This window comes from Megalopta genalis, unplaced genomic scaffold, assembly GCF_051020955.1.
Source record: "Megalopta genalis isolate 19385.01 unplaced genomic scaffold, iyMegGena1_principal scaffold0185, whole genome shotgun sequence".
Classification (NCBI taxonomy): domain Eukaryota; kingdom Metazoa; phylum Arthropoda; class Insecta; order Hymenoptera; family Halictidae; genus Megalopta; species Megalopta genalis.
This window is the reverse complement of record NW_027476254.1, coordinates 166,628-193,778: the sequence shown is the minus strand read 5'-3', so window position 1 is coordinate 193,778 and position 27,151 is coordinate 166,628. Positions and strand designations below refer to the sequence as shown.

Genomic DNA, 27,151 nt, shown 5'->3' with positions numbered 1-27,151 from the left:
ATTGGTTTCTTTCATGAATTCGGACGTATTTTGAACGAAGACTTTGTGGAAATTGTGGAAGCTTTCATTGGACGGATGTTTTTTTAAACATTGTTTATACCGGCCTTTATTGGCAAATTTTTGACAATGGATTCGTTGATAAATTTTGTCAGTATCTGATTTATTATACTTGTTTCTTATTTTTGGAATTGTAACTCAATTGTGATTATAAATGTTAATTGAAAATTCGATATTATTTCACTTTATATATAAGTACGATTGTAATATTCAATCTTACTAACTTGGGCACACTTACAATGAAAATCATATAAAAGACTATGACTTTTCTTTTTGGCTTCTTTAATATTATAACTTTTAACAGCAACTTTCATTGTAAGTTAATTGTGATTTAATATCATTGATATTTCAATCAATTAATTTCAATCAGAACTTTGATTTCAATTATCGATATTTATTAAAAATTTGCGGTAACCTCAATGTTATTATTACTGTAATTTTCAAGTTACTTTGGGCACGATTTCAATAAAAATTGTGTAGGAACTGTATTTGAATGATCTTAATTCTTTTCCTTCATTTGATGTTGCAACTTTTAATAGCACATTTAATTGTATCTCTTATAATTTACTACCATTATCTTCAGAACAAAAATTGTAATTTAATTATGATTTACAATAAATACAAGTATCCAATACATTCGAATATACTGTAATTCGAATATACCGTGTCGAATATACTGAATATACTGTAATTATCAGACTGCAGACTTTTATGCATTTATGGCAAAAATGTGTCACACTGTTTTCGACTTATCAAAACTATTCCAAGAAACAATTTATTTTTACACAATGTAGATATTTCTTACAACCGTGTTGGAAAATTGATATTTTGCATAAAGATCCGCAGTTTAGTAATTACAATTATATGAAAACTCGATAAAAATTATAATAACTCCTTGACAAGATAATTTAAGAGGCTTGTCTTAAATAGAACACCCTGTATAACTAGCGTTGACATTTCCAAAATATCACCGTAAACATTAACATGTTCAACTTTCTGAACAAACCCTCCTCAGGCCGTCGTAAAGAAGCAAGCTAACAATAAGTAAATAAAACCGCAGCGTTCATTCGACAGAAAAGTGTACTTTGCAAGTGCAGGGACGTACTCCTTGGAAAAAAGATCACACTCCCCGACGTTTGAGCTTGACACACAATGTAAAATTACCTTGTTCAACTTTCTCCTATTTACTACAGAAACAGCGGCTCTCTCGAAATACCATCGTTCCGACTATTGTACATACAATTTCATTCTCAGCCTCAGTCTAAGTCTCAGTCTAAGTCTCAGTCTCATTCTTAGCCCCATTCTCAGACTCACTCCCATTCACAGTCTTACACTCAGTCTTAATCTGAGTCCCATTCTCGGTTTCAGACCCATTCTCAGACCCATTCTCAGACCTATTCTCAATCCCATTCTCAGCCTCATTTTCAGCCCCATTCTCAGTCCCATTTTCAGTCTCATTCTCAGATTCATTCTTATTCTTATTCTCGCCCTCATCCTCATTTCCCGAAGCCAGTCCCCGCCCGTGCTGCTCTACGTCGGAATTCGGCACGCTCAGCACTATTGCGTTCCGGAAAAAAGTGCGTGAGCGGTGTCGTCACACCGAAAAATCGGTTTAAAAGCCAGCCAAATCGTCCAAGCATTCAGTTCGCTACGATTGTTCAACCGATTCTACATCGATGAATTCGTTAACAGCATGTCTGTGCGGTTTGTTGGTAGCTGCGATGGCAGTGCAAGCAATGCCAGCTGGCAAACTGGAGACCAAGATGGCCGAATCCTCGGCGATCAGTCCCAAGGATTTCCATTTGGAGGATGCGGGTGCTGAGAAGGACAGGCTGAAGAAGCAGGCGTCCTTCTGCGTGGAGATCCGTCCAGGTGCTCAAAATGGACAGCAGGTGTCTCAGGATGGGTCGCAGATGAAAATGCAGGGCCTGAGCGTGGTGCAACAATCGCAGGTGGCGCCAAAGATGCAGAGTTACAGCTTCCAGCAGGCCCCGCAGCCTGTGCAGTCTCTGGGAGTCTTCCAGGCTCCTCAGGTAGCAATTGCGTCGTGCTTTCTAATTTACCATGCTTCTCTCGACGCATAAATTCACTATGATCTGCATGTATCTTGATTTTGTGTTATTTCTTGAGAATCGTGAGAGATTTAAAGTTTTCGACAAAAGTTGTTCGTTTTTCGTAAGAGCTCTCATTTAGTAAATAATTCATCGATTGTTAATTTCGATCGATGAAAATGTACACGTAATTCTCCATTTTGTGTCATAAGTCTTTGTAATTATTTGTATAATTTAAAGGGAGAACTTATGCGTTCGAAGTTTTTTTTATCGCTTATGGTTACAGTAACACTTAATTTCTCGGTGATTCGAAGAATTTATTCGAAAAATTGATTCAAAGGATGTCTTCGAAACGTTATTCGAGAATTTATTCGAATCATTATTTGAATAAAACTTTATTCAAATCATTATTTGAATTCGTTATTTGAATAAAGTTATATTTGAATAATTTATTCGAAAGATTAGTCGAATAAAATTTTATCCGTAAAATTTATTTTCAAACTGTACGAAAAAATATTCATAAAATTTATTCGAATTGTTCAAATGAAATTCTACTTGTATAATGTCCAACTCTGCTATTCCGCCATATCGTTGATTTCATCGCCACTGTGAATTCTGTTGGCGTAGTACCGATCTCCAAACTTCAACGCTAATTGATAGTTCTTAAAAATTCGTACCGACGGAGCTTGTGTGTGTTATGAAATAGTTTTCCATCCTCAGGCATACGTGGTGCCCCAGCAGTCGTTCGTGGTTCCCCAGCAGGTGGTGCCCCAACAGGTGGTTCCCCAGCAGGTGGTTCCCCAGCAGATGATGCACCAGCAGGTGGTCCCTTCGGTGTAGACTCTGCAGATCATCCAGCCATCTCAACCTTGCCCTCAGGAGTCGAAGGTGCAGATCGTAGAAAAAGGAGAGTCGAGGTCCCAGCACCGACTCCAGTCCCCGAAGTGGTCACTGTAAAGCCCCAGCCCCAGCCCGAGAGGATCGTGGAACCGCAGACTCAGGTGATCGAGACCATTAAGCTGGTCCCAGTGCCCCCAGTTTGCAAGGATAAACTGGTTGTCGTGCCCTCCAAGCCCATGGTGGTCGTTCCTGAGCCAACTATCGTCAAGGTGCCTCATTGCACTCATCAAAGCGAAGGGATGACCTGCAACTGCAATCAACAGGCGATAAGGGCTGCCGCCGTAGGACCTGTTGATCACATGCATCACATGCACATGAGGGCTCATACTCATCCCATGCACCTTGGCAAGATGATGACTGACTTTCGTTTCCTCAAGGACCCAAAAGCTTAGAGGTAGGTGAGGAAATGTGTTAAATGAGCATTATTTAGGGACTTCGGAGTGTTAACCAACGCGGGGGTGCTATTGAAATATGAATTCAGGCAATTTTATGAATCTAGGGAATTTCGGTTTCATGAATCGGTGGCTATCTTTCGGGGATTCACAGTAAAACAGGTTAGGGAAGTTTTTGTTTATTTGTTAACCTGGTTTTACGAGATTCACAATGTTGAATTCTGGGGGAAATTCTGTTTTATAATTGCATCAATGCAGAACAGAATTATTTGGAACTTAATTCAAATGGACGGGTTGACTTTTTTAGATCCAAGTTCAGGAATTGTTTGTCAGTTTCCGGCACTCTGCATCGAGATTCCTTCAAGTTAGATGCTTGAGTAAATTGATAGTTCGTAGGGTTGAGAAGGAAAAATTTTCAATTCTGAGTCTAGCAGTTTGGGGAATTCTTGTTTTATGAATTGGTGGCTATCCACAGGGATTCGCAAAGTGGCAAACTAGAGAATTATTGGATTATAAATTCATAACAGTGCAGGTTACTTACGATATTAAATTCTAGGGGATTTTTTACTATGTAGAGCAGAATTGTTTGGACCCATATTCAAATGAAAAGTTGATTTCCTTTTTAGCTTCAGGTGTAAAAAATGTGAGGTTATGTTTAACAGTTTCAGACATTATAATATTGGGATTCCTTCGTGACAGAAGCTTAAGTAAATTAATGGTTTTTCAGCTTGAGATTTTTCAGTCCAGGAAATTTTGTGTTTCATAAATTACTGGCTTGTCTCTGGATATTCAGTGTGTGGCAAGCTATAGATTTGATTTATAAATAGAATGTTTGGGGACAGAGTGGTGGTCTAGTGAAAATGTTATTTTTATAAGTCCATCTATACAGTAAATATCTATTTTAATCTTTATTCAAACGAAAAGTTGATTTTTTAGCTCTGAATCTAGTAAATGTGAGGTTACGTTTGGATACTTTTGCAGCACGACGTATTTCTTACACTACAAAATTAAAATTTCTTCTCTTCTTCTATAAGATGTTTAATTAAACGCATGATTCATGGGGCTCGGGCAAAATCAAAAAATATTAAACGACCTTTCACGAATCCGTGGCAGTTTAAGGCTAGGGAATTATTGGTTTATGTGCTGGCAACAGCGCCTAGGGGATTCAAAATGTGGACTTTTAGCAATTCATGTGAAACAAAATAATTCAAAACTTTATTTCATTAATCCTGAGTGATTTTTATTGAAGTTTCTGGGATTATCAAATAATAATTATTAAGGATATTAAATAGACGGGGACATTAAAAGAGGGAATTAAATTAACATTGCAAAAATTCGTTATCCGATGCGAGAATAATAATTCCAACAATGTGTAGATTTATTTCAGCGAGCCTGGTGAAACTGCGAAATTTAATTTCGGCTCATTCTCTGTATCGTAGATGAGCAATACACGTTGGATTTTCTGATGACTCTACAGCGAACGCGATGACGATCGATCTGTAGGACTCTAAAAGTAGATTCCGATGTAATGCTTCTGTACGCTCTGCGAGATCAAATAAAATGAAAAATTTGATGATACAATCACGTTGTTCAGCCGGCTAATTAGCCAACAACTCCCTGTAATAAATTTCCTACGAGCTAATTTAATTCCCCATCGGAAGTTTCCTCACCAATATTTAAATCTTCGGTCCCTCTATTTATTTTAAATTACGCTTTTCGGTTCGGCGGCTTTTCACGTGAAATAATTACACGCCGTTTAATTTATCTCATTACGTTCATACTTGCTACAATTACGTCATTGATTAAACAACGAACAGCCGTACTTTTAATAATGACTCGAACATTTGATACGATTTTAACACACTTCCCGGCCATTAATTCTTTTCAGTTTCTATTCTCATCGTTGTTTAAATAATTTATTAAATGGAAGGTATCGCTATTACGAAATATTTAAACAATTTCGCAAAATTAAGCTAAAAAAGGTAGTAGGCTCCTATATATTTTGTGACTTTTATATAAATTAATTTCGAGCGATGGATAAGCATATAATTTTATAAATTTGGCATACTTTGGGCAGACTTGGCATACTTTTACACTGTCCGACACGATTTTTGGGTTCCTATAGCCACTATGAAATTCTTGTAGAGCTTCACTCCCTGAACAAGAATCCGTAAACCGAATTACTCCATCACCCTCAGTTTTTTAAATAAACGAACTTTTGTAAAAACCCAAAATTTTCGACAAAAATGAGGTATTGCAAGAGAAAAGTAAAAACGTTAGAAAGTTCTAATTGGTGTTGAAAGATAGAGGAGTTACCAACTCCAAATACTCTGGTGTGATTTTTTGTGTGAAATATAACACAGTTTGGTGATTATTATCCACAGAAATATGTAAAAAAAAACAGAACATTGAAGTACTAAACAAAATTCAAATATTATTTACGAAAAGTGGATGCCCCATTGGATCTCTCCATCGGTGTCGATTACGCGTAGTTTCGGCCCTGTCAGACAGAGAGAAGCGAGCAGCGAAGCTCATGGCGGCAAAACGTCGTGTACATGTTGCCGTCGAACATTTTCTCGATCTACTCGAAATGTATATCGTTCCGACGCTTTTACCGGGCCGTTTCTTCTTCAGAAATGTCTACAGAATCCGATCCTGGGTAGAGTTTTCGTGCCGAACAAAAAACTTTTCGTAAAAATACAAAAATATTGCGCAGAAACTGCTCACGTCGACACTTTTTTAAATTTTCACATTAATTTATTGTTATTTAGGACCAAAAACAATTAATAAATTGCATGCCATTATATTCGGGAAACTCTCCTCTATCTTTTAACACTAATTAGAACTTTCTAACGTTTTTACTTTTCATGCAATACCTCATTTTCGTCGAAAATTTTGGGTTCTTACAAAAGTTCGTTTATTTAAAAAACTGAGGGTGATGGAGCAATTCGGTTTTCGGATTCTTGTTCAGGGAGTGTCACAATCTTGTCGGACAGTGTAATTAGTGATATATAAATTGTGACAATTAATATCGTTTTTTAAAATCGTTTTACACTCTAAATTACATACACATAGCTTTACTATTAATATTATGGCATCGACATAAAAATATACGTCATTAAACGTGCAGCAACGCTTTTACGCTTTGAAAGATCTTCGAGAAACAGGTCTGTCAGTTAAAAATATTGGAAAAAATTATGGCATTGGCATTAGAACAATTCAACACATTCACATGATGCTACAAAAATGAATGCGCTTGGAAACAAAAATAAACGCGAACTTCAGCGAAGAAAAATAGTAAAGCTACATTATTACGATATACTAAATAAAAAATTATTATCATGGTTCGTACAAAGAGGGATACTAGGAGACCGTATAACCGATGCTCTTATATTAGACAAGGTGGCGGAATTAAGAGAAAATTTTCCGTCATATTCGGGATTTAAAGCGAGTCATGGGTGGTTAACGAGATTAAGAGACAACATGGCATACGCTTATCAAACATAGACAGGGAGAAAGCTAGTGTTGATCAGGATGCATCAAATGCTTTTATAATCGATTTTGAAAAGATGGTAGAGGAAGAAAATATAAGTTTGGAAAATGTTTACAATATGGACGAAGGTGGACTTGTATGGAAAGCACTTCCAACAAGAATACTGGCTAGAGAAGAACGTTCCCGGCGAGGTCGAACAGTGAACTGTTAGATCTACGGAGGTCGTAAGTCTCCGATTAAATCGTGTATGACACCGAGTCTGCGCGATTTCCTATGACTCTTTCGAGTGATACGGATGGTAAGTTGATAAAGAATGGTTTTAACATTGGCTGATATCAATAACACTATATTTTAACATAACATAACAATTTTTAACGCTAGGGTGACTAACTGTACTTGGCTTAGAATGAATTGAGTTGATGGTGAGACTATCCACGGAGTCTTAACCAAATTTTTTACGCGTTGATTTCTGGTTAGTATCTATCCGTTCGTTGTCTGTTTTGTTTTTTAAGAAGATTCGTTAGGGGCGTGAAGTTTTCAATGAGACACTCGGATTCAATGTTTTTTAAAGTTTTCCGGATCTAGAAAGAGAGGCAGTCGTTTTGATATATTTATATTATATATTTATATATTTATCACCTAATACAGTATCTGATCTGGAACCAATGGATCAAGGGATCATAGGAAAAACAAAAAGGTGACCGCCCCGAAGTAACAGTCACTTGCAGGTATGAATCGTACCTGCGAGTGAATCTCACGAAGAATCCGCGCGTCTCGAAGGTTGACCGTGGCGCAGGTAATAAGACTGGGGAAAAAGTGGGTAATTGGGTAATTGGTGTTGTGCAGAAGGTAAGGGGAATACGTGACGGTGAGAGAATTTTGGCGACCAGATGTAGGCAGCGTTGAAGGAAATATTACAGGCAGGAAATAACGGCTTTTCGGTATAATTAGATACTATTATTGCGGTCGCTTATTTGTTTGTGGAAAGACGCTAGCAGTACAGATGGAGTCGTTTGGTAATTTTCGGAATCTATTGTATGGTAGGGACGGTGTTGGGTCGAGCGTTCGAGCCGCGTATGCTTTATTACTATCGATAGCTTCTATATACTTTTAACGCGGAACAACAAGTCTTAATGGACATGAGGCGAAAAAAGATAGAATTACAATTGGCTTATGTGCAAATGCGTTAAGCACACATAAGATTATGCCTATTGTAATTTATAAATATAAAAACCTAAGAGCTTTGAAACATGTACTTTCATTACCTTACAGGCAGGAAATAACGGCTTTTCGGATAATTAGATACTATTGTTAATTTTACTATTGGTAATTTTCGGAATCTATTGTATGCTTATGTCCCGACGGTGTTGGGTCGATCGGTCGAGTCGCGTATGCTTTATTAATATAGATAGCTTCTGTAATACTTTTAACGCGGAACAATTGTAGTTTCTAAGTTGATGATTTTTTCGAGCCGTCTTCTTTCCGGCAATAAAATCATTTCTGCATTTTCGAGTAATGCACGCCTCATCGGCAGCATTTTTTATAATAGGGTCATTAGCACGCACCGCTTCGGTCGCCCGTCCAGGCTTTCTTGCTACCTGCGGCACTGCGTGCTACGTCACTTTTACATCCCCTTTCATCGCGTCACTGGTCAATCAATTTCTATTCTTCGTTTCTTGTGTCATTGTGTCATTCAACAAAAAGTCTTAGTGGACATGGGGCGAAGAAAGATAGAATTACAATTGGCGTATGTGCAAATGCGTTAGGCACACATAGCATTATGCCTATTGTAATTTATAAATATAAAAAGCTAAGAGCTTTGAAACATGTACTTTCATTACCTGTAATTTTTAAATCGCAGTCAAATGCACGGATGGGTAGAACGTTATTTTCAGATTGATTTGAAAACCATTTCAAACCATCAGTAAAACAATATCAGGAGGAAAAACAAATATCGGAGAAAGTAAAATGATGTTAAATGATTGCGAAGCCTACAAAATTTCGCTACAAGAAGAGGAAGATTTTAAAATTATATATTTACCATCTAATACAGCATTTGTCCTGGAACCAATGGATCAAGGGATCATAGGAAAAATAAAAAGAAATTTCCGGCACAAGCTTTTGCGACTTGTTTTAACATATGATCAAGGAATAAATGAATTTTATGACGAATACACATTAAAAACCTGTATTGACATTTTATCGGATTCGTGGTTCAAAGTTACAACAAAGAACATAAAAAATGCATGGAATAAACTGCTACATAATAATAATCCTGCTGGCCCTTCAATTCAATCACACATGGGAGAGTTTGAACCTGATTGGCCAGAGATAATGAGTGCAATTACAGGAGAGCAATGCACCCTGATACATGCCACACAATTTTTATTAGACTGTGAGGAGGAAGAAAGAAGGAACGAAAACGAAAAAACAGAACTGCAAAATGAACCAAACAACCACAATAAATTACATGCGGCCCTTAAGTTATTGACATCTTACAGTAAAAGAGAACCACCTTACATACAACACCTTATGGAGGCATTAAAATTATATCTTTTGAGCAAGGATAAATTAAATAAGTAAGTACATACGTATTCATATACAATGGTAAAAATTTGCAGCCAATTTGAATATGAATTATTTACAAATTAATGTTTTTTTTACATTATTTGTTATTAGAAAATAGAGGAAAAACACCACCTTGTTATAACGACGTATTTTATTTATTACGTAATTTACTAAAATAAAATGAATTACAGATTAAGTATCAAGTAAATAAATGTTGTTCGGTCTCATTGCAAGGCTGGAAATCTGTTTCGGTTTCCTTCCGTATTCAGGAAGAAGATCCGAAAGAACGAAATTATTTTATTGTGAAAAGGTGAAAGTTTTAGTATTTTAGGTGTACCCGGTGACTACGCGACGCATCCCGATTGCCATAGCCAGGGTGGTACCAGCGATCGCGAACTCTCTGACCACCCTTCGTACCTGCGAAAACTGTGACAGCAGCGCACCAATTTGCATCTGATCGATTGTACCAAACCATCGGAAAATAGCATTTAAAGCGACAAATTTGAATTTTTTGGGAGAATCAAATAAACATCATTGCCTAAACTTTTCACCATCGCACACCACGTGCATCTTGGCAGCGCATTACGCGCAACGTCTATCGTCTTTGATTCTATTGGCAACAGAAATATCTGTCCAAACTATATCACGTTTGGTCTCATTTGAATCAGAAATCCATCAGCAATATATTAAAAAAAAATCAGTATTAAAATGTTAAAATTAAAAAAAATCTATGTCATTGTATTATGAGCTGTCTTCCGGGAATTCGAGTCAAAGGAGCCGGGGCGCGTGCCGCAGCACACGTGTTCACCGACTCGCATAGCGAGAAAATCGATAAATTACAGGGTCGCGCAATATCTCGGTGTCAGAAGTGGCATACTTAAGTCGCGCCAGGAAGAGAGACACTACTATACATGTATATACGGTCTAAGGACGTAACGCCCAAGCGACACAATCTCTCAATAAGAGCGCGGTCCCTAGATCGAGATGTTCGATCTCAATCCATAAAACCGCGGTGTCACCAGTCTGGCTCATAACGCGTCACGGCTGTCTGGCCTCGGAAAGCGACGGAGAGGCTCTTCGGAATCGAGCAGATAGCACCGTAGGACCGCTGTCAGCCGGCAAAGACCGAGCACCCGGCGATCTATCATCCGCGATCCTCTCCCGGGAACGATTGCTAAAGAGTTTCGAATGACGGCCGGCCATTTGCGATCGATGGCCCATCCACGCGCGAGCGCGATATCGGTTTTTCCACCTAGAATTAGTATCTGGCTACGTTCAACCCCCCGTTTGACTCGGCAGCCGTTCCTCCCCCCCCTCTCCATAAGAGACGAGAAGAATCCCGGGGGTTATAGGAAGAGGATTCTCGAGGTTCTAATCTCCTGATGGTCGGTCAGCTTAGCTTTTTACGGGGGCCGTATGAAAAATCTATCAGGGTTAAAGCGTCGCTGAATCATTGATCGCTTATGCACACCGGCGCGGCTTTATCGGATGGATTCTCCTGTGAGGAACCGTTTCCGAGCGGCGCGCCGATTTGAAAAATTCAGCCGCGTACCGGGCACTAATAGAGGACTTTTTGCAAGTTGACGAGCCATCCGAACCGGGTGCGCCCGTTAATTATTTTATGACGCGACGTCCACGGGATTCGCGGCGATGCTGGGGGAGGACTTAGGCTGTCTTCCCACTTGGAACCGTTTTATAGCCAATTTCAATCGACCGATTTCAATGAAATTTTCAGCGTGTACAGGGTGTTCCACGTAACCGTTGCCACGATTTTTTCCAGCATCTCCGGCGGTCTAACAAATAAACGTTTCGAACAAATGTTACTCGGTTTTTAGCCGGCTACGGATTGCGATATAAAAAGCTTCGGAAAGAAATATTTTACGTAAAGAAATCAAGGTCACTTTCATTTTTTTTTAAGTTGCACAAGACGAATTCGATGACCTGTTATACCACGACCTTCGGATGACCTTGACGTAACACAGTTTTCAATGACAACATATCACTTCGTTGATCGCATTTTTTGTGCGTCAAGGTTGTCCGTAGGACATGATGTAACATATCGTTGGATTCGTCTTGGCACAAGCTACAATGATATGAAGTAAAAGATATAAGATGCAATTTAAGAAAATGAAGGTGACCTTAATTTTTTGGAATAAAACACTTATTTCTGAAACTTTTTATACCGCATTATTCCGACTATTTTTTATTCATATTAACATTAGATTTACGGAACCCGTTAAAATGGCGTGTCACCAATTTTTTAATTTACGATTACGGCAAATGTTGCAATAACACTTGTTGAGAATCAGAATAAACGTCTTATTGTTACTTTTATAAACTCATTTAAAACAGCTGTTTTTTGTCTAAAAATCTAGTATTAAATAAATATTCCAAAATGTATAATCTTATCTACAAACATCAATTCATCGAACAGTAGTATAAATATTCAACAATAACATTTTTAATCGTCGTAAAATCGATGATAATATTATACCCTCTGAAAAGCGTTCCGTACGATAGGTACAGTAAATTCTCCTTAATTGATGCTCAGCTTAGAAACAAAAATGGACAATTTGGGAAGAAGAGATACAATTATTCGAGCTTTGCGGCTCGTTTTTATAGTTAACGATCGTCACCAGCTATAAAAGCGAGCCGCAAGGACACGAAAGCATTCTTTTTGGAAGAAAATTGCTGCTATATTTTTAGACATAATCATTTCAAATTTATATTTATTTATATGTAAAATAAAATTTGTATTCTAAAGATTTCTATGGAATTTTCAATGAAATAATCATCAATTATTAATGAATTGAAAATGAAATAAAAATTGAGACCATCTTCAACGAAAAATTTTAATTCTGACCAACGATGCCCTAAAATATTGGTAGCGGTTAGTTTTTAAAATCAATCGTACGTCAGCGGTGTCTGGCATTTTTCGAGCGTCATTTAAAAATGTTTATTGCTCCATGATATAGTAAAAAAATATACGGTTACGATCGCGAGAGTCTACAGAATCGTTCTACGAAAAATTCGTGCCTCTAGCGTCACAAGTTACACCGGGAAAAATTCTCAAACGCGATAATTTGTCTGCTGAAAAAGAAACTCATCTCCCAGCAATTCGAGTTTCAAACTGAAATCTTCGAAGAACCGACAACGAGATCGAGAAAAGATCGTCTCGCGACGTGTAAATGAAATCGGAATCTACGAGATAAAATTCATCGTCGGTTATCATCACGGCCGGAAGCGTGACCGCGGCCTAATAAGTGTCCTCGAGCGGGTGGTTTCGCTCACCTCTTGGAGCTCTGCGCGCCCATCGCGGCGATCACGGCCGATTGGCGGGAAATTCGAACGGGGTTCCAGCGCGTCCGCGGTGCGGCAACAGCAATCAACCGAATAATTTAAGGGTCCATCGAGATAACGGTAGGTTACGACGCGGATCGCGACTATATTTCCGTCATCGACGCGAACCTATCCGCTTAACGACCAGATTTCCCACGATGCGCAGCACGCACGCGTGCACAAATCGAGAGGACCGTTCGATACAGTCTTTTGTCCCACTGTCGCTGTTAAAATAACGTGATTCCGCGAAAGACACCGGGACAGGAGCGTAATAGAAACACTGATACCGAACCGGCCGCGGCCGGCCGATCGTCACCGATTTTACGATTTCCCGCTAGCTCCCATGGACCCCCGTGGACCCCCATGAAACCAATATGGCCGCCGGGAAATAATGGGACAGTAGGGCAGCTCTCTCGCGATACCCTGTGCGCATTTTATGCGAAATCAACTTTAAATTCATCGCGCCCCGCCAGCCGAGAATCATTCTCCCCGACGTGAAACAATTCGCTCGATTCCATTCGAAACGAGATTAGTTTTTTGGTTGATGCGCGCACCGGGACGAACATGAATTCTTCTGGAAATTTGGCGGTACGTCATGCGGCCAGAATATGCCGTGAAATATGATCGCCACGTATCTTTCTTTTAGAAAATTTTAACGTTTTCGTAGAATTTTTAGTCCGTTCTTCGATTTCCCAGGTTTTATTCGTCGATTGTTGTTTATGTATTTAATGTTGTTTTTATGTTGTATGGTTTTTAGTACGGTTTTTTGATGCAGCAATGGCTCGACGAGCATCACGGGTGATCAATTTTATAATTGTATGAAGTGATTGTTTAAACAATTTTTTATCTGGAGCGAGCGTATTTTTACGTTTGCAAGAAAATATTAATATTTCTTGTCCACGACAACATTGAGCTTAATACTAATTTTTAAGCAATTTTTAAGAATTTTTTGGAAAAAAACACGAGACTCTGACCTTTTTTTATAGAAAAATTTTTCGAGTTGGAGTAACTTACTAAAAATTGTTCCGGGTATTCAATTTTATAATCATTAATATCTGATGTTTGTTTAAACTGTTTAATTCTAGGAAAATACGTAGCAAAATATATTTAATGATAATAACAACCTTGAGGAAAACACTAATTTTTTAAAGATTTTCGAAACAACATGAGAAGTTGACGATTTTTTAAATTAGCAACTAAAGCATTCGAATAATTTTCATTAATTAAATGATTTAATTTTCAATAATAATAATAATTATATAACTATAAACAATTTTCGTTAATTTAATTCAATAATTTTGTTAAATACAATTTAATTTTGTCCAATAAGTGTTAATAAATTATTTAAAAAATGGCATTTTAGAAATCGTTTTCGGTAAAATTATTATATTATTATATTTCATTTTATTATAAATTCCATTTTATTATTATAATTAACTTAACGTCCGACTTTGTTTCACGGGCCTGTCAAAGGGGAAATTTAGAAAATTTTTAAGATTTTGTGAAATATGTTCGTAGTCGCTAGAAGCTACAACGTAGTCACATTTAAACAAAATCCGAAACAGTACTCCGAACGGTGTCCGTTTTCGCGTGAGTAGACCCGAATTTATGGTTGCGTCTGATCGTTACATCGAAAATATCTGCGGATGCCAAGGATTAACCGTAGCAGGTAATAAATCAGAAAAGCGTTTTGTCTCGTAGGAAGCAGAAAGAAATGAGGGACTCGACGAAAACTCGCCACCGACTCTACTTTTGGCAAACGACTGCGGGCGATATATAATACTGTAAAATACTAAAATGTATAAGGGAGAATAACGTTTTCACGAAAATACTGCTTCCCACGGATAGATCGATATTGTCTACAATTCATCATCGGGAGGACAAGCGCAATACAAATTGAATCATTCGGAAATCTTAATCGTTTCTCAATGGTTAATTTTGAAAATAGTGTTTTTTTTATTTTGAAAAATTTAATTTATTATTTATATAACATTAATAATTATAATTATACATTTATTATTTAGATAATGATAAGTTATGTACATGTTAAAAATTTCACTGAAATCGGTTGACCTTCGTACGAGCTGTAAATAATTAATGATCGCAAAAATCGCAGTTTTGTTCCGACCTTTTACACTTTTGATCAATAAGTATGAGAAATTTGCAATTTTTACAATCTTTTAACGCTTGTAACTTACCATTGCGTTAAACGATTTCAATGAAATTTTCAGCATGCGTATAACTTACCGAGATCTACAAGACGCATTTTTTACATTTTCGTTAGATTTCATAATATAAACATCCTTTTTTATTATTAAATAATTAACTTTCATATTTCAAAAGAAGTATTCGAAATTTATAGATTTTGTCATTATTAATAAATATAATTAACTAATGATATATATTGAAATTATTAATAAATATTTTATTAAACATTCATTAATTAAATATCTCGAAGTTCGAAAAATCGGCAAAATTAGCCCAAAAGTGATCAAAAATAGCTTGCTCAGATAAGAAAGTTAAACAACGAGAGTTTTTTACTTCGTTTTGTCATTCCAAGTATGTAATAGCAAAATTGTAACATTATCTATTATACAGGTCCCTCTATGATCTAAAAAAAAATTCAAATCGTCTACTCTAATTTTAAAAAAGTTAAAATAGCACCTTGAAAAGTGTTCGAATATCAGTGGGAGTCACTGTATACATATAGCTGATGGCCGGCCTCGGCGACCAAGGGTTGTATTCGCGAGGCATTTTCATGCCCGGCATCTTTTTCGCCGGCATTGTTCGTCCTTGACGAATACGAGGTTCTCTGTTCTTCAGCAAGGGCGAAATGAACAGTCCTCCGAAGCATTGGCGGATTAATGCGTACTGGTGCCCGAGGCGCGATACAAAATTGAGATCCCCAATACGCTATGACACGCTATGACAAATAGAGCGATTATTAAAAAAAAGTTTTATTTGAAAATAAAAACTTTATTTATGGCATAGAGAAATTAATTTCAATAACAGCTTTTCGGGACTTTTGCTAGTGCACAGTCGAATGCATGTGTAGATTTCAGCTAGCGACTTGCGTTCATTTGTCGCATATGCATTGCATTTATATCATTTTACCACATGAAATAATATCACGTCGTTCGTTTCAACAGACAGCTGTTATATTATGTACAAAAAAAACAAAATACTACTAATTTATCAATATGTAATTTAATCAAAATAATACATGTTTGCTGGCTTTAAATGGACTTACATCATTTTCATAATTAGTCAATTGTAATAATCATTTAATTTCAGTTATGAAATTTTAAATATCATTTGAAATATATTTTCTATTAATCCATATAATTTTGTTTATTAATAATAACAATAAATAAAATAGGAGTCTCGTTTCTTATTTTGAACGTCAAACATATTTATACATTGTTAAACTTAAAATAAGATATTGTTATTATTTATTTACCGTAAATAACCAGACCCTGTTTAGTCCCGGTAGGTTCTGCTTTCCCTTGCAAATCATAATTTTCATCAAGGCTCGGTGCGAGCCTGTTTACAATGGTTCCTTCATTGACTCATTTGCACTGGCTCGGCCTAATCCGCCGCTTCTCTTTTTTTTTTTAATTTAACCGAACGAGCCAATCCTTGCAAAATCCGTATGACACGACCGGTCATCGCAGGTACATGTGCTTACCTGATAGCCGGCAGCGGTGGCTAATGGTTTTCCACGGGAGACGTTTTCATACCTGGCGCATCTTTTCCGGTAGTATCCTTTTGTCATTGTTCGTCCTTGCTGATTAGGACGTTCTGTCCTTTAGCAAGGACAGTATAAATAGCCTGCCGATGTCAACGGAAACACTCATTCTGTGATCAGTGCAGCAACAATCAGCAATCAGCAAACAGCAGTGATCAGTGCGAAGACTTCGGCGAATTTTCTCAGTTAATTTTCCCAGTGAAGCATAGTGACAATTTTTTAGTGAACTAAAATGGCATGGTACGTACATTTTTGCTATATTTTTCCGCGAACATTCTTCAGTCACTTGTTTTGACTAATGTTTTCCGTGTGTCGGGTATAAGAAAGAACAATTTATTTTTACGAATTTAAGTATTTATAAATAAAATATATTTTTCATCGAGACACGAATCAACCTCTAGTTTGGCCGGATACGGAGAATTCTCCCTAATTGACGCTCGGATAGTGCACGAAGATGGACAAGTCGGGAAGAGGGGATACGATTATTCAAATTTTTGTAAATTGAAATCTTGAAAATTATAACATTTAAATACTAGATAATTTAAAAAATGTACATTTAGAAATCGGAGAACTTAAAAATCGTGAATTTGTAAATCAAAGAATTTAGAGATTGAAATCTTAAAAATTAGATCATATAGAAATCAGCTAACTTCGAAATTGTAAATTTATAAATCAGAGAATTTAAAAACCGTCAATTTGAAAATCGGACGATTCAGAAATTGGAATCTTAAAAATCAGAAAGTACAGAAACCAGATAATTTCGAAATTATGAATTTAGAAGTATGCGCATTGAAACATCGTGCCATTCGAAACGGTTGGATCGAGAAATTGCAAGTTTCTCGGAACGGAAAAATGTGTTTAATCCTGGCGTATAAATATTTCCAATTTATTCGCTTATAAAAACGAGTCGTCTACAAAGTTGTCGATTCACCGATAACTATAAAAACGAGCCGCGAGGCTCGAGTAATCGTGTCTCCTCTTCCCAGATTGTCCATTTCTGTGCGTAATCCGAGCGTCAGTTAGGGAGACATTACTGTATCTCCAAACGTTTCTGCAAACTTGATTCGATTAAAGCTTCCGTCGTTTAATATACCGTTTAATATTACTATACCACACGCCATCAGAAGCTGCAAGATACGTGCATACTAATTAATTGTTTCTTTTCGTTCAGTTCCAGAACCACAACTGAATCCTGCATTCAGTGGGGCTCCATAAATGGTGGAGAAATCGAGTTCGAGTCTCTGACGGAGAATACTTTGGAGGGAGCATTAGAAGTAATAAGGAAAAGCTTTTTCCCCAACGAGAGCATCTGCAAAGGCATAAATCTGTTATCGGATCCTTGTAGCGTCAAAGCGCTCGAGGAGGTGTGTTTGGCAGTTACTAGAGACGGTGTCAGGCTTGTCGCAATCGAAGTCAAGACTCAGAAAGTTGTTGGTGTCGTTCTCAATAAAATTAAGAAAATAAAAAGAGATGAAATTGACCCGCGGTGGTTGTGGGGGCAACCACCGTACGATCGACTTCCCCCGATCATCAGGCATCCTCCTGAAATGACTTGGCTTGAGAGCTTCAGAGAAGATTGTGAACATCACACGGCCAATGCCTACCTAGATTTGATGATTGCTATAAACGACCAGATAAATTTATTCGAATATTATGATGTTGATTGTATTATGGAGTGTATGTTTCTGGCTACGCTGCCGGAGATGCAGCAGCAAAATATTGGCGAGAGCTTAGTGTGCTTGTCCGTGGATGTTGCCAATGCGCTGGGTAGTGGAGAAGATGTGAAAGTACCATTAGCCGATACTGGAGGTGATAGTATAATCCGTCATTACCTGGGCGTACCGAAGTTAGTGACTGCCGTCATGACTTGCAATTACGCGCAGATCATCGCGAGGAGGTGCCGCTTTAAGGTCTTTAAAAGGATCAATTACAGGAACTTTGGCTGGGATAACGTACCGTTCCGCGAGAGAATCGGGGATGAGCATCGTGACTTCACTGTAGTAGTCAAGAAAATAAAGAACTTGTACGATTCTTAAAGAAGATATCGCGATATCAAGAAAATTATATTTTATTTAGTATTTACGTGTGTTTAGCACGATTACGATAATATAATTTTGACCGAAGTTGTCAATTATTATCCTCGAAATTATCTTTGGAATTATTAATTTTGAACTTATCATCTTCGAAATTGTTATCTTCGACATTGTGATCATCTTCGAAATTATTATCTTCGAAATTATTATCTTCGAAGTGATCCTAGAAATAATTATCTTTGAAATTGTTATCCTAGAAATTATTATCTTTGAAATTGTTATTCTATAAAGTGTTATCTCCGAAATTGTTATCTTTGGAAATATAGATCTCGAAATTATTATCCTTGAAATTATTATCCTTGAAATTATTATCCTTGAAATTATTATCCTTCAAATTATTATCTTTAGAATTATCATCGAAATGATTAAAATAACACCAATTGACCAAAATATATTCGCTATGCATTGCTATTGGAATCTCGTCGATTTATCAATCGACTTATCAATGAAAAGTGTAGAAATAAAACAATGAAATTTATACTTTTCTGCCTGGTTACTCGTCGTTTAAGCCACTTCATGAAGGAACGGAGATCAGGCACTCGCGCATTTGCATCAACATTTGCATTGTTGCGGCGCAACGCCGACGTAAAATAAATAAAGCAAATCGCCGAGAATTCCGGAATTCATAAAGTTCGCACGGAATCGCAGTTATTCTTTTCTGATTATTATTCATGGTCGTGATGAATAAGTCGCGTCCGTTCCTTCGGAACCAACATCTTTTTCTGTGAAATATCAGCGGAACGATGCCGCCGTAGAAACAAATTGGAAATATTTATACGCCGGGATTAAACACATTCTTCCTTTCCGAGAAACTTGCAGTTTCTCGATCCAGCCGTTTTGAAATGTACGATGTTTCAATGTGCATACTTCTAAATTCACAATTTCGAAATTATCTGGTTTCTGTAGTTTCCGATTTTTAAGATTTCAATTTCTGAATTGTCCGATTTATAAATTCACGATTTTTAAGTCTTCTGATATCTAAATTAACAACTTTGAAATCATTTGGTTTCTAAATTTCCTGATTTTTAAGATTTCAATTTATAAATTCTTCGATTTTTATGTTATTTGATTTTTAAGATTGCAATTTATAAATTCTTTGATTTTTAAATTCACGATTTTTATGTCATTTGATTTTTAAATTTAGAATTTTGAAGTCATCTGATTCCTAAATGTTTTAATTTTTGAGATTCCGATTTCTAAATTCTTCGATTTTCGAATTTGTAATTTTTAATTTTTCAGATTATGGTACCTAAATGTTTCGATTTTTGAAATGCGATATCTTGATTGTTATTTCGGAACAGTTTGTATTCCAATCGGCGATCTATGGATTATTGTAGAGTGGTTTAAACGACGCCGTTATTAACACTGTCCGGAGGTTTGTCGTTTTCACGTTCGAACTAGCCAGCGGTTAATCGAACCTTGGTAATGTCCCGCGTACACGCGGAATTAGAAACGTATAATTCCAATCCAATTCGCCTGCCACGTTGAATTTCATTTACACCGGCGCGACGGCGGTTTTGGTGCGTCCGATTTGATTAGCAGTAACAATTCGGTTGACTGCAGTTTGTTTAGACGATTTAGATTCAATGGATTCAATCCGCGAAGCCGCTCCAAAGGGAAACCGAACGGTTCGCACGATTAGCACTTTTCTTTTCGTTATTAGCTATTGTTATTATCTTGTGTTATTATCCACAGCTTGGTTGTGTTAAATACAAATTGTCTACGTCGATCGCGACATACAAATACAATACTCTATAATATGACCGAATTTGGCTTCCGATGATTCCACCATTTTGCATTTGAATAATGATGTTTCGTCATAAATTTATAAAATTCTATTGCCATTATTAACAATTGATCTTACTTTTCGTAGATTATTATTAAAAGAACAGGATTTGGAACGACTTTATCGCCTAATAAATGCTCTATGACGAAAGCTAACCCAAAATCGACAATTACTTTTTAGCAACGTACGCTTTCAAAATATGCAAATATCATAATTATACAAAGTTCTCGCTATTAATAATTGTGGCTTGTTAACAATTGTTGTTGTGATAAAATTGTTCGTAATTCATTGTAAATATATTGTCAACAATTGTTGCTGTAATAAAATTGTTCATAATTCATTGTAAATATAATGTTAATAATTTGTATCATTTGTCGTAGACAAATGTATACAAATTCTTGAGCAATTAATAAATTCTCAGTCTGCTTCATTGATAACAAATTTTGCAGTATGTTTTCAATTTCTTTAAAAATAAATATTGACGCAACGATAAAGAAATGTTCAGAATTTTATGAATATAATACGATGATAAATAAAAAGGGAAGTTTGTAAATACGGATATGTAGTTACAATAGAGGAATAATCAAAGTGGTGCACACATCCGATTGACTGCTGCGTTCTCACTGTAATTTCCGATCCGCGTCGCGATCTAATGGATTAACAGAAGCTTGCGGTCTCGTGTTAAAACGGATATTAACAGACTGCAACTAAAATAATCAATTAAACCCCTTTAACAGAATTGCATGCAGACGTGAATCCTATTAGCGGCTTTGCTCAGCCTCTAATACATTCGTTATGTAACAGAGTTGCAATCATTGTAGAGAGGATAGCGAATTACATGTTTTTGAAAATCCATTGCTTGAATTTTGAATAATTTCCGTACACAGAAAATGGCATCAAATGGTATAAAATAGCATAAAATTGCCTAAAATTGCATAAAATGGGATAAAGTAGCATAAAATGGTGTAAAATGGCAGAAAATGGCAAGGAAAGCTAGTAGATCACTGTTTTTGGTCCCAATGGAAAGAGGAGACTTCATTCTATCAGATCATAGTCATTTCAATCGCTATGAAAATTTTAAATTATGAGAGAAATGTGAATTTGAAAATAACCAAAAAATTACCATCTCTACTTAGAATGGGGGGTCTTAAAGATACAAAGGCACTAATACTGAATAATCCAAACGGCGCGAAAGCTAAGATTTCACCCTTTGAAATGTATCTAAGGACACCATTTTATAGTTTTTTTTGTTAACAAAGTTACGATATTTTGAATTTCAGGATTTCATTCGGAAGAGAATCCAAGGTGCTATACGATGGCAAACAAAAATCATAGATCAATATTTTCGGGCTCATTCGAAAGGGGAGACTTCGTTCGTTAAAATAATTGTGAACTAAACAATTTTTTGAACCACTCAGACGTATGCGAATATGAGAAATCGACAAGACGGAAACATTTGTATTTACAGTGCAGGGTATTAACGAAATAAAATTTATTAAACAGAAGAATTAAGATGCTACGAAACTGGAAACTTGGACTTTTAAAATGAGTCGAAGAACACAACCCTAAAAAATGTTCGCCTAGAATTCCACGACCTCAGAAATCACACTAACCTTGGACACTTTTTTTCAAAACTGCCATGAATTGGCAACAAAATATCGCAGATCAATGTTCTTGGACTCGTTGGAAAGGGAATACTTCGTTCCACAGAATCACGGTGATTTCGTACGCCGGAGAAACGTTTCGAACATATTAGAAGCACGCGAATTTGAAAAACGACCAACAATGTTCCATTTTCGCTTATCGCTCGAGTTCCATCGAACCATTTTTCGTTTCGTGCGATTTATGGTGTAGTGCCGGCAGTGCACAGAGCCAAAAATATTCGCGCCGAATCGGAAATGTGATTATCATGTTCGCGCGACCCCCAGCCGCCGAAATTCAATTGGTCCAGCAAGTTTCGGTTGATCCAGCAAATCAGAACTTGGTGAAATATCGTTGGCGCACTTGTAACAATGACACGGAGTCACTAGAGCTTCAGATGATAGCGATTAGGGCAAATTTCGCAGGAGTTAGACGATTACGCTAGTTCTGGCTTGTCGTCGACGGATAATAAAACGGATAATAAGAGCACGCGTCGCGACGGATAATTTACGATTTTTCGATGATTTTTAGCGCTGGTTGACAAGAATCACCGGTACGAATGTCGGACAATTTTATTTCATAATTTTAATTGCTCCTGGACAAAATATTCTCCTTTTTATTTTCTGCACTGTGAAACTGCCCCTTTAACAACGACATCCTGATGTTATTCTATTTTCTTGTATATTCATCAAATTTATCAGATATTAAAATAATGTGTATAATAAAACGTGAACTCTTTATCCCCTTTTCCTATTTTCTTTTAGAGCGGAACAGCCCTTTTTTAATTGCGATATGTAGATGTTACCTTATTTTTTTATATGTTTAAAAAAAATGATATTAAATTATATGTTATTAAGGAATTTTCAATAAAAGCAAAATGTCGAAAAATTTTCAGAGTTGTTCAATACTGTTGATAATCAAATTTCATCAATTTATTTTGTCAATTGATTATACAAAAACTTGAAATATACAAGCGAATATTTACGCTAATTTTACGCACAAAATTCTCGACATATGTAAATAACAATCTCAATCGCCTCTCACTTCTCATTCATCATCCGATCATTGAATACATTGATCACGCATCATTCGTTTCCGCATTTATACTAATTATACAATTTTAATAAAAATAATCCCGAAAATATTAAATAAATAATTAAAAATTATTTCAATTATTTTTTTCATTCTTAACACACTCAATACATAGCTTTCTTATTATTAAATAAATGAATTTCCTTATATATCAGGTATGGAATTGTTATGTGTACAGTAAATTCTCCCTAATTGATGCTCAGCTTAGAAACAAAAATAGATAATTTGGGAAGAGAAGATACGATTAAGCGAGCCTTGCAACCGGTTTTTATAGTTGCTGACAATCGGTATCTATAAAAAGGAGCTGCAAGGCTCGAATAACCGTATCTCCTTTTTCCAAATTGCCCATTTTTCTTTAGAAGCCGAAAGAAAATTGGGAAGAATTTAATATACAATGTTCTATGAATGTATATAGAAACGTGGAAATATCTAAAAAATATGGGTGATACGAACAATGTTTTAAAACGAATATTATAAGATATCGATGATCAGATTCGATGCTTTGTACATGCTATTCTACAAAACTATTTGTTTATACTATTCGTTATTTCTCGATATAATCATCGATTTTTCAAGTTCCATCGTATAGATATTAATCAGTGAGGTATGTAAACACTTTTACAATACCATTCGAAAAGTCGTCGACTAGAACAACCGTGCCTGGGTTAAAGATTCGTTCTCGATGATCGCAAAGGATCGCATCTTAATGTCGATATTTACATCGATTTTTAAGTGAAAAAGAAAGAACTTTTATCATTAAATATATATATAATAATATAATGCGTGCCATAAACTCGAGGACCGGTCGTAAAAGTATCAAAGTCGAGATCCTGGGTCTGGCCCCTTGAAAGTCCTTATAATTTTACAACCGGTCCTAAGAACCGACCGTTCATGTCACGTATTTGGGTATGCTAGAATTTCTGATTTTAATTTCTGCTTGCCCCCTCCCCCATCGGACAATGTTCTGCCCATCATCAGCACGGCATTCTAGTCTATTGATTACGGGTGAATAATGGTGGGGGAGATTAACCAAGAAATTCTTATTTGTATTCTCTTCGATCGTGAATGGCCGTAACGGTACCTTAAGGGGTGAACGTTTCCTCTGCCCAATCCGCTGGAAGGTCCGCGGACTGTACGCATTCTTGTAAATGAACAAGAAAACAATGTACGCAACAATCTACGTTTTCTTGGCTAATGACCGTGGCCGGCCGCTCGGTCTCCCGTGCAATTTACCGTACGGTGCAGTAAATCCACCCTAATTGACGCTCAGATTGTGCACGAATTCTGTTTACACAGCTATACATATATCGATTTACCAGTGAAATTCATGATGTTCGAAATAAAAATCGAGCCGTCGAAAAACTTTCGGTGTTGTTAATTATAATTGTTCAATATTGTTGATAATCATATTTTATCGATTTATAATAGTAAATACTATAAATTATAACAATAGTAAATTCTAGCCGGACTACATAGCTTATGTGTTAATTTTATAGTAATTAATACGAATGTTAATTTCAGCAATGCTAATGCGAAAATTGACAGCAATTTCAATTTCGATGATATTAAATAATATGTTATTAAGGAATTTTCAATAAAAACAAAATGTCAAAGAAATTTCAGAATTGTTGTATACTGTTGATAATCAAATTTCATAAATTTATATTGTCAATTGATTATACAAAAGATTAAAATATACACGCGAATATTTACGCTAATTTCACGCTCAACATTCTATATATGTAAATAACAATTTCAATCGCCTCTCACTTCTCATTCATCATCCGATCATCGAATACATTGATTTTCACTGCTCACGCATCATTCGATTCCGCAGTTATACCAATTATACAATTTTAATAAAAATAACCCCGAAAATATTAAATAAATAATTAAAAATTATTTCAATTATTTTTTTCATTCTTGATACATTAAATACATAGCTTTCTTATTATTAAATAAATGAATTTCCTTATATATCAAGTATGGAATTGTTATGTGTACAGTAAATTCTCCCTAATTGATGCTCAGCCTTAGAAACAAAAATGGACAATTTGGGAAGAGGAGATACAATTATTCGATCTTTGCGGTTCGTTTTTATAGTTAACGATTGCCACCAACTATAAAAACGAGCCGCGAGGCAACGAAAGCATTCTTTTTGAAAGAAAATTGCTGCTATATTTTTAGACATAATCATTTCAAATTTATATTTATTTATATGTAAAATAAAATTTGTATTCTAAAGATTTCTATGGAATTTCCAATGAAATAATCATCAATTATTAATTAATTGATAATGAAACAAAAATTGAGACAATCTTCAACGAAAAATTTTAATTCTGACCAACGATGCCCTAAAATATTGGTAGCGAAATATATTTCTTGAAATGAGGGACTCGACGAAAACTCGCCTGCGACTCGACTTTTGGTGAACAGATGCGGACGATATATAATACTGTAAAATACTAAAATGTATAAGGGAGAGTAACGTTTTCACGAAAATACTGCTTCGCACGGATAGATCGATATTGTCTACAATTCATCATCGGGAGGACAAGCGCAATACAAATTGAATCATTCGGAAATCTTAATCGTTTCTCATTGGTTTATTTTGAAAATGGTGTTTTTTTTATTTTAAAAAATTTAATTTATTATTTGTATAATATTAATAATTATAATTATACATTTATTATTTAGATAACGATAAGTTATGTACATGCTAAAAATTTCACTGAAATCGGTTGACCTTCGTACGAGCTGTAAATAATTAATGATCGCAAAAATCGCACTTTTTATCAAGAAGTGTGAGAAATTTGCAATTTTTACAATCTTTTAACGTTTGTAACTTACCATTGCGTTAAACGATTTCAATGAAATTTTCAGCATGCGTATAACTTACCGAGATCAACAAGACGCATTTTTTACATTTTCGTTAGATTTCATAATATAAACATCCTTTTTTATTTTTAAATAATTAACCTTCATATTTCAAAAGAAGTATTCGAAATTTATAGATTTTATCATTATTAATAAATATAATTAACTAATGATATATATTGAAATTATTTATAAATATTTTATTAAACATTCATTAGTTAAATATCTCGAAGTTCGAAAAATCGGCAAAATCGGCAAAATTAGCCTAAAAGTGATCAAAAATAGCTTCCTCAGATAAGAAAGTTAAACAACGAGAGACTTTTACTTTGTTTTGTCATTCCAAGTATGTAATAGCAAAATTGTAACATTATCTATTATACAGGTCCCTCTATGATCTAAAAAAAAATTCAAATCGTCTACTCTAATTTTAAAAAAGTTAAAATAGCACCTTGAAAAGTGTTCGAATATCAGTGGGAGTCACTGTATACATATAGCTGATGGCCGGCCTCGGCGACCAAGGGTTGTATTCGCGAGGCATTTTCACGCCCGGCATCTTTTTCGCCGGCATTGTTCGTCCTTGACGAATACGAGTTCTCTGTTCTTCAGCAAGGGCGAAATAAAGAGCCCTCCCAAGCATTGGCGGATTAATGCGTACTGGTGCCCGAGGCGCGATACAAAATTGAAATCCCTAATACGCTATGACACGCTATGACAAATAGAGCGATTATTAAAAAAAGTTTTATTTGAAAATAAAAACTTTATTTATGGCATTGAGAAATTAATTTCAATAACAGCTTTTCTGGACTTTTGCTAGTGCACAGTCGAATGCATGTGTAGATTTCAGCTAGCGACTTGCGTTCATTTGTCGCATATGCATTGCATTTATATCATTTTACTACATGAAATAATATCACGTTGTTCGTTTCAACAGACAGCTGTTATATTATGTATAAAAAAATAAAATACTACTAATTTATCAATATGTAATTTAACCAAAGTAATACATGTTTGCTGGCTTTAAATGGACTTACATCATTTTCATAATTAATCAATTGTAATAATCATTTAATTTCAATTATGAAATTTTAAATATCATTCGAAATATATTTTCTAT

The 27,151-nt window shown here is 35.8% G+C and overlaps 1 protein-coding gene and 1 long non-coding RNA gene across 2 annotated transcripts; both read left to right on the top strand.

Moving 5' to 3' along the window:
- Positions 1 to 1,763: 1,763 nt before the first annotated feature.
- LOC143262693 (uncharacterized) lies at positions 1,764 to 2,959 on the top strand. Its single transcript, XM_076528244.1, has 2 exons — positions 1,764 to 2,090; positions 2,829 to 2,959. The coding sequence occupies exons 1-2, from the start codon at positions 1,779 to 1,781 to the stop codon at positions 2,946 to 2,948; spliced, it is 432 nt and encodes a 143-aa protein (XP_076384359.1). The 5' UTR covers positions 1,764 to 1,778; the 3' UTR covers positions 2,949 to 2,959.
- A 58-nt stretch (positions 2,960 to 3,017) lies between these two features.
- Positions 3,018 to 4,981, top strand: LOC143262691 (uncharacterized). The gene is made up of 2 exons (XR_013036407.1): positions 3,018 to 3,402; positions 4,840 to 4,981. It is a non-coding gene; the product is annotated as an uncharacterized LOC143262691 (long non-coding RNA).
- Positions 4,982 to 27,151: the final 22,170 nt, after the last annotated feature.

Excerpts from the sequence above, each read along its gene's own strand:
- LOC143262693 (XM_076528244.1), top strand. The coding sequence starts at position 1,779 with ATGGCAGTGCAAGCAATGCCAGCTGGCAAACTGGAGACCAAGATGGCC. Across the intron at positions 2,091-2,828 it reads GAGTCTTCCAGGCTCCTCAG|GCATACGTGGTGCCCCAGCA; the intron begins GTAGCAATTGCG and ends TTCCATCCTCAG.